The sequence below is a fragment of the Nematolebias whitei genome, chromosome 19 (genome assembly GCF_014905685.2).
Source record: "Nematolebias whitei isolate Nwh7 chromosome 19, NemWhi1, whole genome shotgun sequence".
NCBI classification, from domain to species: Eukaryota; Metazoa; Chordata; class Actinopteri; order Cyprinodontiformes; family Rivulidae; genus Nematolebias; species Nematolebias whitei.
In genome coordinates this window covers 11331323-11344257 of record NC_056516.1, presented here as the reverse complement: position 1 = coordinate 11344257, position 12935 = coordinate 11331323, and the positions used below count along the sequence as shown (strand labels likewise).

The 12935-nt window shown below is 48.1% G+C and overlaps 1 protein-coding gene across 1 annotated transcript in view; it reads right to left on the bottom strand.

Moving 5' to 3' along the window:
• Window positions 1-2135: 2135 nt before the first annotated feature.
• Window positions 2136-12935, bottom strand: part of igf2bp3 (insulin-like growth factor 2 mRNA binding protein 3) — a 32602-nt gene continuing 21802 nt past the window's right edge. Inside the window, exons 11-15 of the mRNA XM_037693279.1 lie at window positions 3623-3742; window positions 3437-3511; window positions 3117-3248; window positions 2911-3024; window positions 2136-2644 (exon numbers count right to left, since the gene is read on the bottom strand). Of these exons, the coding sequence (XP_037549207.1) occupies window positions 2543-2644; window positions 2911-3024; window positions 3117-3248; window positions 3437-3511; window positions 3623-3742 (543 nt within the window). The 3' untranslated portion in view covers window positions 2136-2542. The remainder of the gene's footprint in view (window positions 2645-2910; window positions 3025-3116; window positions 3249-3436; window positions 3512-3622; window positions 3743-12935) is intronic.

Below are 12935 nucleotides of genomic sequence, written 5' to 3'. Positions count from 1 at the left end.
GGGGGGGCACAAGTATGGGTCCATAAACAGCAGGGGTTGGAGGTGGGGGAATATCATGCTCAAGTACGATCACTTATCAACAGAAATCCAGTCAGATGACTTTACACAGCCAATAAATGCTAACACATGAAATCTACCAAATCAGTAAGTGTAGCATCTGTGAAAAATGAAAAGGGGGGGGGGGGGGGGGGGCGCGAAAAGACAGGACTTTTATTTTGAAGTCTTACAAATCAGAAAGGTCTGGCCTTTTTTCCTTTTTCTCCCTTCCTTTTTTAACATAATTGTCAACTATTGAAAGCAAAGCAAAAACCATGATTTCACGTTGTCACAGGTGGAAAAAGCAGCTAAAGTTAAATACATGTACGCCACAGCAGCAAAAACACAAAGGCAGGAAGAACCACCGAGGACTCCTGCAGCGCCGTAAGTAGCAGAGGAGCATAGAAACACGGGCAAACGAAAACATTTCAGCACTTTCAGTTATTCTCGTTTCTAAACAGTTCATCATTTAAAGTTTTATACCTGGGGATTGTGGGGGGGCATAAACAGGGGTGTAAAGTAACAAATAGAGGAATGCCTCCAATTTGAACAAGTGTCTAAAGAGGTAGATCAAAACAAACTGAGGAGGAAAACGCAGGAAATTAGGAGTAATCATTTTAAGTATGACTTGTGCCCCTCAGTAAAGCGTGGTGGCGCGCCCAGGTTAGAAGTGTACGGGGACTGAGGTATTGGTGCGCGCTGGCACTCAGTGGGGGCGGGGGGCAGCGATTAGCGCCACAACTCCCCCGACCCCCTTAGCTGAGGTAGACTGCGTTCTACTGTGGAAGCATGGATACACTCAAGCACTTTTACCACAATCAATATATTTACATTCAGCATGGGAACAAATGAAATAAATGATTTTTTTTTTTTTTTTTTTTTAGGTTTTGGATTCATATCTTTGCTGAAGTCAGGGCTCGTTCACAGAGTGTTCGCTCGTTTCCCTGTACGAGCAACGAAAATCAAATACATTTGTATAAAGAGACAGCGAAAGTCAATTTGTGTTCCTAAAGCGCAAAAAAGAAGATATCGGTGTGACTCCCCCTACCCTCACCATGCAGTGACTCCTGCTGGTCGGACCTTACGTCTGGTGTGAAAAGAAGTTTGTTTCATCGAGACGGTGGGCAAGTGACCTGGGAACAACAGACCAATGGGAAACAGATGTTCTGACAGCGACGGGGAGGACCCATTGTCTTCCTGCAGCAGCCCTCGCAGGAAGGTCAAAAGAAAACTTTGACAAAATTAAAGTACCAATAATGACTTCAATGGCTAAACTAAAAAGCATTGCTGCAAAAGATTGGTTGGCATTACTAGCGTGAAGCTGTTCTGTGTGTTTTCTTGAAATAAAGATGGTGGACCCTCAGGAGGAAAGACTGAGGCAATTTTCTCTCTAAACTCCTGTCAGCCGCCAGCTGAGGGGGGGCGCCAACTCTTGCTCCAGGGCTGCTATGTACAAATACTTTATGTACAGGGTCATCTGAAGTCACATACGTGTGCACAATGCCAGCTAAAGCACCAGAGTTGAAGGCAAGGTCAGTTGGCAGCTGACCAAATTTTAAATTTTCTTAAAAAAATAAAAATGTTCAAAGACTATCAGCTTTATAAAGTATACAAAAACATTTAAAAAAAAATCTAAATAAAAAGAAAGGAACTTTTCCCCATATATAATCTTTTTTTCTTCTCTGAGGTACTAAATCCTGAGGTAGTTAAACAAAATGCATATTAAATTGATTTTTTTTTCTTCTGGGCAGCAGCAGTTCGGCACAATTTCCCAAAGTGTCAGTCGTAGTGCTGCCTTCTCTAAATATATATATTTATATAGTGATCTATTTATATAGGTCTATCTATAAAATGCATCCGAATTTTTAAAAAATGCCACTAGCTTTACAAGGGCAGATATAATCCACCCTATCAGGGGTCCACGGCCCACCCAGCCAGAGCCAACCCTCCCCAAAATAAACCTCTCTTTTGGTCCAACTAGGACCTAGCAATGCCTTTACCCCCCTACAGAAAACTGATGAAGCTTTAACCATTAAAAGAAAGACTAAATCTGAAGTCAACCAAATCATCTCGTGTTTAAGATACCACACCATAAGGGGGGGGGGGGGGGAAGAGGGGGGGGGGTTCGTTGTTTCTTCTTTGTGTTTAGAATAAAGGGAACAAATAATAAAATAAAAAAAGACACCCAGGTGGGAGGAGCGCGGTCAAGGGGTGCGTACATGTGAGGGCAGATGATGTTGGCAGCCCTCGTAAGTACATTCTCGCAAAAGATGCAGAGAGGTGAAGTGGGCGGAGCTTTACAGGCATCAAGGTCTTTTCCTGCCACGCTTTAAAGTCCATCAAGTAAATCAGGGAGGGGTGGATGTTAGGTTTTAATAACCTCTGACCCCTGAGATGAGCGTTAGGATCCACCGTCGTTTTCTTCCACTCCGGACTCTGCTACATCTGTCCGTCTGTCGAGTCTCGGGACAGAGGCGGTCGCCATTCCTCCAGATCCGCTGGACCTTTACTTCCTGCGGGGCACCGGAGGTTGGGGTCCCAGTGCAGGCTTCGGCTGCTGTTGTCTCCTCACCTGAGCCAGAATTTCTTGAATCTTTCTCTGGGCCAACTAGATCATATGACAAGTGTGTTAGTAGAAAACAGCTTTAGAAGCAGCTCAGACTGAAGCATGCTCGTCAGTTTGATGTGACCACTGTAAATGCCATCTACAACAGGGAACATACTTGTTTATAATCTTTTCTTAAAGCCTCACTTTTAAAGATCTCAACTTTTAATTGTGGTAAAACATCCGACTGTGAAACAAACATGGATTTGTTTACACTGACCATGCACATCAGACTTCTACGACTCGGTGTATCTATACTTTTGACCCACCTGGCAAGCAAAGAAGTGTCCACTGATCTTTACTATGACCTGGTCGTTCTCGTCAGGCGTCTGGTCCCTCGGCACCACCACTTCTGCACAGGTCAAGTTCTGCAGCTCATTGACCTGCAGCAGGATTAAGAGAAATTTTTCAATTATGCAAAATTTAAATAAATTAAATTCAAAAACCAAGACTTCTAAATGTATAGTTTGTTTACCGTTTTTCCACCCTTTCCAATGACGCGTCCAGCAGCAAATGAGGGAACTTTAATGTGCGCCTCCAGCTTCACCTCTTCTTTAGGCCCAAAGAAATTCTCTTCTTTTAGCTTGCCAAAGATTCGACACTGAGCCTACAGCCAGAATGATGCAAGTAGAAATTAGTCGAGCAGTAGAATCTCTTTTTTTTTCTGTGGAGAATGAAATTACTAACCCAGAGATCGGATGAGACCATAAAATAAATGATCCTACAAAAAGATGCTACAGCCTCGATGGCTTCCCTCTTATTTTAACCACCGGGTTTCTTTGTTATGTGCCGCACCTTAAATTGAGCCTCTGGTGGTCCAACAATGATGACCATCCTCTGCTTAGCATCCATTCCTTCTGCAGGAGCAATCTGAAAGAACACACGCTGCAGAAATCAACAGTGCTCTTTGCTTAGTCAACTTCTTGCAGGTCTCAGTAAGAGCCAGCATAATCACAGGTTTTCCACCTGCCTGTCACTCACCTTGATTGACGCTCCGGCAAAATGTGAGAGCTGCTTGATGTGTTGACCCTGTTTTCCGATGATGGCTCCGACTGCAAGAGCAGGGATGAACAGGTGGACCGTCTCTGACTCCGGTTGTCCCTGCGGGCCAAGGACAACTTGGTACTACATCAACCAGGAGACTCAAATCAGACAACCACAGGCAACCTGACTAAGCTCCAGCAATCCATATGCCATCACAGAAAGTAGATAGAGCAGAAGTTCTTCTATTCTTTAAAGCTTTAAAAATACAAGCTCAAAATTAGTTGATCAGAAGAATCTGTCCAGGCCACGTTGAGAAATATACTCCTAAAATCTTGTTAAATATTTATTAATGAATCTATGCTTACTTAGTTTCCCACTCAAATGGTTGTAAAGACTTACAAAACATTTTTGAACTATTGATTCTTGAAAAGAAAAGCCACCGCTCGTGTTCCCCACAGGCATTAGTGACAAGTCCATTTGAGGAGGGGAGAAAAAAAAATACATAAAACCTAAGGAAAGTGGAATCTAGTCAACAAAACTCATTTACTCAGTGCACATACGTATTTTTCACCCTACAAGTCGCAGTGTTCTGCATAATTTGCATGCCCCATGACTTATACACCAAAGTGACGCATTGATGAATTGTTTTTTTTCCGTATTTATAAAACAATTTTTGGCTGAGACATGACTGTTTTCTTTCATTCTGACTGAAAATATTCAACACTACCATTCTCAGCCACTTTTACCTATTACATGATACAATGGCATGCCATACTTCTCGAGTGCCATCTAGCGGCTATTAATGAAAATCTGATTGCCATAGCCTGCCACCATCGTCTGCCTGGAGCAACCGTCAAATCAGCTTCATTTCGCTGCACTGGCGAAATGAAGCTGATTTGACCACTGAAGTGCATTTATTAAGTTAAACTGAGACACACCTTTGCTATAAAGTCGAGCAAACAAATAATTGTTTTAGGTAGTTCTCTTGTTAAATTTCGAAGAAAGGACATCGAGTCGCCCACTGCGTGTACGTAGATTGACCAGTCAATTGAGAGCTTCGCCTTTTGACTCTGCTCTCACTTCACCACGACAGACCGGTACAGCACCTGCTTCACTGCCGACACTGCACCTATCCGCCTATCAATCTCACGCTCCATTTTTCCCCTCATTCATGAACAAGACCCCAAGATACTTAAACTCCTCCACTTGGGACAGGACCTCCTCCCGATCCGGAGAGAGCACTCTACCCTTTTCCGACTCAAGACCATGGCCTCGGATTTGGAGGAACTGATCCTCATCCCGGCTGCGTCACACTTGGCTGCGAACCGCTCAAGCGAAAGCTGTAGATCACAACCTGATGAAGCCAATAGGACCACATCATCTGCAACAAACAGAGAGGCGATCCTAAGGCCACCAAAATGGATCCACTCAACACCTTGACTGTGCCTAGAAATTCTGTCCATAAAAGTTATGAACAGAATCTGTGACAAAGGACAACCTTGGTGGAGTCCAACTCTCGCTGGAAACGAGCCCAACTTACTGCCGGCAATGCGGACCAGGCTTTGACACCGGTCGTAAGGGGACCTAACAGCCCGTATCAAAGGGCCTGGTACCCCATACTTCCGAGTAGCCCCCACAGGGCTCCCCGAGGAACGCGGTCGAACGCCTTCTCCAAGTCCACAAAGCACATGTAGACTGATTGGGCAAACTCCCACGCACCCTCCAGGACCCTGCTGAGGGTGTAGAGCTGGTCCAGTGTTCCATGACCAGGACGAAAACCGCACTGCTCCTCCTGAATTTGAGGTTCGACTATCCGATGGACCCTCCTCTCCAGAACCTCTGAATAGACCTTACCAGGGAGGCTTAAGAGCGTGATCCCTTGTAGTTGGAACACACTCTACGGTCCCCCTTTTTGGATAGGGGGACCACCACCCCAGTCTGCCAATCCAGGGGAACTGCCCACAATGTCCACGCAATATTGCAGAGTCGTGTAAGTCAACACAACCCCACAACATCCAGAGCCTTAAGGAACTCCGGGCGAATCTCATTCACCCCTGGGGCCCTGCCACCGAGGAGCTTTTTAACCACCTCGGTGACCTCAGCACCAGAGATTGGAGAGCCCGACCCAAAGTCCCCAGGCTCCGCTTCCTCAGTGGAAGACGTGCCAGTGGGATTGAGGAGGTCTTCGAAGTATTCCGCCCACCGACCCACTATATCCTGAGTTGAGGTCAGCAGCACACCACCCCCACTATAAATAGCGTTGGTTGCGTACCGACCCCCCCCCCCCCCTTTTTGAGCAAACAAATAATTGTTTTTAAGCATTAATCTTGTTCAATTCTTGTTAAAGTCCTCCCGTGCACGCTCCCGCGACCGCCATTTGGCAGCCCATTGATTTTTGGCACAACACTGGCCCACATTTCCAAGTTGTCAGTGGTGACGCATAATAGGTGTGACTTATACGATGAAGCAACTTATTTATGGATTTTTCCACTTTATTAGACATATTTGGACTGATGCGACTTATAGAGCAGTGCGATGGAAAATATAAAAATGTTCTTTGAAAGTATTTGATACCAAAACAAACATTGTTTTTGGCGAGTGTTGTTGACTTGAGCTCGAGGAGGAAAAATGTGGCACTTGATTTCTGAATTAACTTTAATAATCTAGTCACTGTCAACTAAGGGATCCGATAAAACAGGTCACCTTCAAATCTGGAGACTAGCTGTTGAAGATAGTCACTTTCATTCACTCACCTTTCAAATAATTGCTGGGACTTGACATTTGGTAGAAAAGCTGTATTTAAGGTAGGAGTGCACCGATTGCAGTTTTCTGGCCGATCACAGATTTCTAAAAAGTCTGATCTGCCAATTCCGATTTTGGCCGATACCAATTTTGTTTTTTAAGCAACACTGTCAGGTGTTATAAGGTCACAATGTACCTTCAATTGTCCAGTATTTTATTGAAAAACGTTGGTTACGTACTGTAACCCCAGATTCTATGAGTATAAGTGTAGCCCTTTAAGGCTGTCGCTGATGGGTTATCCCGTTATGCGAAGCATTACACTAAAAAATTTAGTCCACGCCCACCTGCTGTGTGGGCCCCACCAGGTCCGTATAAATTACGTTAAGAGCGGGTAATGGGCTCCCAAATAGCTTTTTCTTCAGCCAGTTAGGAGCCAGTGAGGCCCGACGCTTAAAGGGCTACGCTTATACTCATAGAATCTTGGGTTACAGTACGTAACCAACGTTCCATTTCATATAAGCTTCGCCCTTTAAGGCTGTCGCTGATGGGTTAAGGGCGAAGCAGATGTGGTCCTCGCCTCACTGGTCCATTCGAACACCGTATGAAGCAGAAGTTTGCCCAAAAAACGTCTCGTCACTCAGCTCCCCATGTGCGTAATTACGCATTGCGTAATTATGTGTGCCATGCACAGACGCATGTTGTGTAACTATGCGTTCTAAATGCATAAATGCCCCGGACAAAAAAATTCAACGGGGAGGGAAAATATGCTGAATAGAGCCATTAACCAACCGGTTATGGCTGAACAGTATGAACAGATTAATAATAAGTGAACTGATTATTAATCAAATGAACTGATTGGTAACAATAATCATGAACTGATTAGTGACAATAGAACCAAAATAATCACAACTTGTGACTGATACCAACATCTCACACTGTAATGCATGCAGACAGATGTGAGTTAAACGGAGTTCCATGAAACAACAACATTCATTCTGTAAAACACTAAGGACAGAATGTGTCATGGAACGAGCCGTCACATCACGTAGATAAAAGCGAATGAATGAGCAGGGTGTTGACCACGCGGCCGCAGTGCAAAATGTCCTGCATTGTCATACCATTATGCAAGGCAGTCGAAGATGCAGTAACCCTGGTCGAGTGTGCTCTGAGGTTGACAGGAGGCTCTAAATCTGATGCTCTGTAGGCTTCAGAAAAGGCCTCACACAGCCAGTGTGACAAGCGCTGGGTGGATAACGGGCGACCTGCAGGTGCATCTCTATAATGCACAAACAAATGTTGAGTTTGACGCATTGCAGCTGTGCGTGCTATGTAACACGTCAACGGCCGCACCGGACAGAGAAGATGGAAAAACGCCTCTTCTTTTGATTTGTGGGGGGAAGGGAAAAACCCCTCCAACGATATCGCTCTTGATTTAAAAGAACTCGTGATGTTTTAGGCATAAAGCTGGATTTGGTCTTAAATCAGCTGAGCTGCCGTCAGCCTGAATTCTAAGACATGACGGAGCGACAGAGAAGGCAGATAATCACTCACCCTCTTAGCGGATGTTAAAGCCAGCAGCAGGGCTGTTTTAAGAGACAAGAATTTAATTGGGACCTGATCCAGAGGCTCAAATGGAGCTTTGATCAGGGCTCGCAGGACCAGCGTTAAAACCCACTGTGGAGCAAGTGGGTGAAACAGGCCTGCGTCTATGTACACCTTTTAGAAAACGCTTCATCAGCGGATGATTAAAGTCTGTTCTGTCTTCGAGCCCTTCGTGGCAGGAAGAGATGACTGCAGCATACATTTTAATCGTGCTGGACGCCAAATCTCTGTCCATCAGCTGTTGTAGAAAGGACAGCATGCCACCTAGTGGACAAGAGATGGCCTCTACACCGTTCTCTGAACACCAGCGCTGAAAAAACTGTACACTTTGATGTGTACAGCGCTGTGGTAGATGCAGCACGTGAATCCTGGATTGTGCGCACTACATCCTGTGGGAGACCCATCCTCTCTAAGCGGATCCGCTCAGCGGCCAGACCCACAGGTGCTGGCCTATTTCTGGGAAACTCCTGATCGCTCCTCCTGCCTGGAGGAGAGCATCCTCCCTCCATGGCAGTTTCCACGGGCGCCCCAACAGCAGGCGTTGCAGGACTGGGAACCATGGTGCGTTCACGCGCTCGGGGGCCACCAGGAGAGCTGTCAATCCTTCCTCCTGAACTCTGTTCAGAAACCGTAAAATCCGAGGAGGTGGAGGAAAACGCGTACAGAAGCGTTTTGGGCCATGAGCTGTAGGCAAATGCATCCACCCCCAGCGGTGGTTCGTCTCACGGGCTCAGAGAAAACCATAGTTGACACTGAGCGTTTTCTCGTGTTGCAAACAGGTCCACAGCTGCTTTGCCAAATTTCTGCCACATCTGAGTCATCAGGTCTGGATGGAGAGTCCAGTCCCCGTGACGTGGACCGCCCCTGGACATCACATCTGCCCCTTTGTTCAGAACACCAGGTATGTAAACTGCTCTGATGGAGAGCAGGTTTTGGTGAGCCCAACACAGTAGCTTTCGCACAATGTGCAACATCTGGGCTGAGCGCACACCCCCCTGCCGGTTTATGTAAGCTGCAGTCACCTTGTTGTCTGTGTGAATCAAAACGTGTTGATTCTGCAGCACAGGAGCAAAGTGTTGAATCACGTTCAGCACCGTGTGGCACTCCAAAACATTTATGTGGGCCGATGTGTGATGGGGCCACAGCGCCACTACTGCTCGAGATAGGCACGTCCCCCCCCCCCCCAGCCTGACAGCGACGCGTCCGTTAAGACTGACACGTGTGACGTGGGTCTGCTGACGGGGGGCTCCCTCCGACAGAACCAGGGTGTTTCCCCAGTGTCAGAGGTCCGCTCTCACGGGAGGGAGGAACAGTGATCATCCGTCTCTTGTTTTTCTGGATCCACACGCAGACGCGCAAACCACCTCTGGAGGCGACTCGTGTGTAATAAACCCAGCGGGACAACTGTGTGAGCTGATGACATCATTTTTAACAGCTTCGTGATGGAAAACAGCTGTTACCACTCTGTCAGATCTTACGTGACGGAGCTAGTCTTTTAAAGTGTCAATTCTTGTTTGTGATAAACGAGCCCTCATGGTGGTTGAGTTTAGCTCCACTCCCAGATAAACAATTGTCTGGGCCAGGAAAAATTTAGCTTTTCTTCCAATTTATGGTGAAGCCCAGATTTAACAGGTGTGATGTCAACACCTGAGCCTGCATCACTGCTTCCTGTCTGGAGCGTGACAGCAGCAGCAGGTCGTCCAGGTAAAACAAAACTCTCATCCCTACTCTGTGTAACGGATGCAGGGCTGTCTCCACACACTGAGAACGTACGAGGCGCGAGAGGATAACCGAACGGCAGCCTGTTGTACTGATACTTCATCCCTTGAAAGGAGAAACGCAGGAATTTTCTGTGTTTTGGGATGATAGGTATGTGAAAATAAGCATCTTTCAGGTCGACGGAAAACAAACCAGTCATTTCTCTGGATGTTGTCCAACAGCTGTCTGGTTGTCAACATGTGTAACTGTCTGTCCATGATCACCTTGTTGAAAGCTGACAGATCCAAAATCGGTCTCATCCCTCCGGTCCGTTTGGGAACCAGGAAGTAACGCGAGTAAAACCCTGTGTTTTTCTCTCCGTTGGGAACTCTGGAGATTACTTCTTTTTATCAGAAGCTCTTGGACTTCTGCATTTAGGGATGAGATTTGGTCTGGTGATGACAGGACCGTCTCTAAAATTCCTCCGAACGGAGGGGGTCGGGTTGTAAATTGCAACGTGTAACCTTTGCATAACACCCTGGCCATCCATCTGTCTGGCGAGCATGTTTTTAGCCACTCCGCGTAATGTTTGTGGAGTGGACGTGCATTTAAGTGATGCATCATGTTTTGTACGGATGTCATCCAGTCCACCGCCTCGACCGCCGTCATGTGTCACGGGAATGTTTTCCGAGTGACCCAAGGCGAGGCTTCCTCGAAAGGGCTCTGAATGCGCCCATGTGCTGCGTTCGGACCGCGGACCAACCTTCATGTCTAGGTGGGCCGGTGTGTGCCGAGGCGAAGCGTGGCAGCTAATGACGCCGTGGCAGCTGATGACGCCGTGGGGCTGCGCGTTTGACGCCACTGCGATGAAAACGCGTGTCGCTCCTGCTGCGTGCGGTGTCCTGCGCTGGGTTCGCTTTGAGATCTCGCATCGATGCCGCCATGAGCGGGCGAGCGCTGCGAAGCTGTGAGTGCGACTTCATCTACGCCGTGCCGTTTGAGTGAAGACTGCGAGCCCCGCGGGAGCACACGTTTTCTTTGGTGGGACGCGCGCCGCTCTCGCTGGAAGCGGGACTCGTCACTGGGTTCGCTCAGCTGTCTCACGCTTATGCTGCCGTGAGCGGCCGAGCGCCAAGACGCGGTGGATGAAGGCTGCCTGCGCCGCCGCGGCACGCATTTGCTTCGATGCGGCGTGTGCCACTCTCACTGAGAGCGAAGGTCCTCCACCGACCCGACCTGCGGTCCCACATTTATGCCGATGTGGGCCGGTGAACGCCGGGGAGCTGTGTATGCACCATCACCATCATCAACGCAACGCCGTTTGGGTGAAGGCTGTTTGCGTCGTGTGAGTGCGCGTTTGACACCGCTTGGGTGAGGATCGTGCAGCTCGGGTTGACAACGAGTTATTTCGCTTACCATTGTGACGTGTGAGCGTCTCGTCATGTCTTGGAGCAACGGTGAGTTTAAAAAGCCCTTATTAAAGACACCGTCTCGTTATGTGTGGAGGGTGTGTGCGCAGCCGCTGTGAGTCCATCCGAGCTTACAGACTGACTAGAAACAGACACTTGATCATTGAATTATGTTTTATTCAACATTTGCGTCATATTTACACACACCCTCTGCAGACCATCATTCTGAATCTTTTCCACCATGAACTCTGGGATTTGTTGGCCCAGGGTGCCGTCTGCTGGGGGTCACTGGGAAAAACGTTGGACACTCTGTAGCCGGGATGAAGAGGGCTGGACGGGCTGAAGCTCAGCGAGACGGCCGTGGAACCGTCTTGCCACCGGCTCATTTTGTATGGAGGGTGTGAGAGAGCAACTGTCAGATCATCTGAGCTGACAAACTGGCTAAAAATGGACACTTTCATCATTAAATGATGTTTTACTCCAAACTCGTGTCACCTACACACATTCTCTGCTACAACCGTCATTTGCTATGCCATTTGTTGTCCTAGAGCGCCATTTGTTGGCGGTCTCAGGGAAACGCTGAAAAACTCTGTCCTCCGGCTACAATGCGGGCCAGCAGACAGCAAAGACGCGCACCAGTTGGGGGTGACGTCAGCTGCTCTGCAGACGGAGCGTTGTCTCCTCCCGCCTCTGAACATGTACGCCAACAGCGTAATGTGTTGTTCGCTGCGGCCGTCTGGAACGCATGCTGGTGAGCTCAGTCGAAGATCGGTGTCACCGTCTGGATTACGATAACCGGAGGCGTGGGACTCTAGTCCACCTGGACATCTTGCTCCGATGAAGCCTCCGTCAGGCTCAGCTCCAGGGGCAGAAGGAAAAACCGCTCGGTGAAAACCCCTCTGCTCTGGTGATGGGCGCGGGCTGTGGGAACCGGGCCCCCAATCTACCAGGAAAACCAGCTGTGGCCTCGTCCCGTAGGACGCCCTGTTGGGAAAAACGAGGCCAGATGGGGTCAGGACGGTGAGCCGGAAAAGGAGCCTAGAAAAAGAACCCTCCCGCCGGATCATCCAAACTGGCGGGAAAAGGCGCGGGACGTAAAAAAGGTCCCTTCATGTCAGCAACTTCTGAGTTACGCGGGCAACCCCAGAGGGTACCGTCGGCTGGGAGCGGTGTGATCGCTGATGCGAAACGAGGTTGGATGAGGTGAGCATTCGCTCAGCCCCCCTCCACCGACACTACGCTCTCCAGGACGGAATGAGCCGCGGGGGGCCGCTGCCGACGCTGCCTGTCCCGGAGGAACCATCCGATTTGCTCCGGGGGTCGGCGATAAGAGGAAAATTACAAGATGGCGTTGTCCAGCGTGTGGCGACCTGTCACTGAGAAATACTCCTCGGCGCTTACCTTGAAACAAGACTGCTTGTCAGCTTCTCCTCGGGGAGGAGAGCTCACCGGGACGACCGGAGGTCGACGTGACGGGCCAAGCATTCTTAAAGGTTGGTCATCTACACAACTTTCCTTCTTCATTCTTTTGACAGTGCTATTAGCTCGCTGAAGAAAAATGGGAGGTGATTACCCGCTCTTAACGTAATCTATACGGACCGGGTGGGGCCCACACAGCAGGTGGGCGTGGACTAAATTTTTCAGTGTAATGCTTCGCAAAACGGGATAACCCATCAGCGACAGTCTTAAAGGGTGAAGCTTATACGAAATAGAACATGCCCTTGAACAATATCTTAGAAACAATACAAACTTGTTTTAACTGGCCATGAGGTAGTGCTCTGAAATATAAATGAAGTTCAGACAATTCTTGTTAACAACAACAACAACAACAACAACAACAACAACAACAACAACAACAA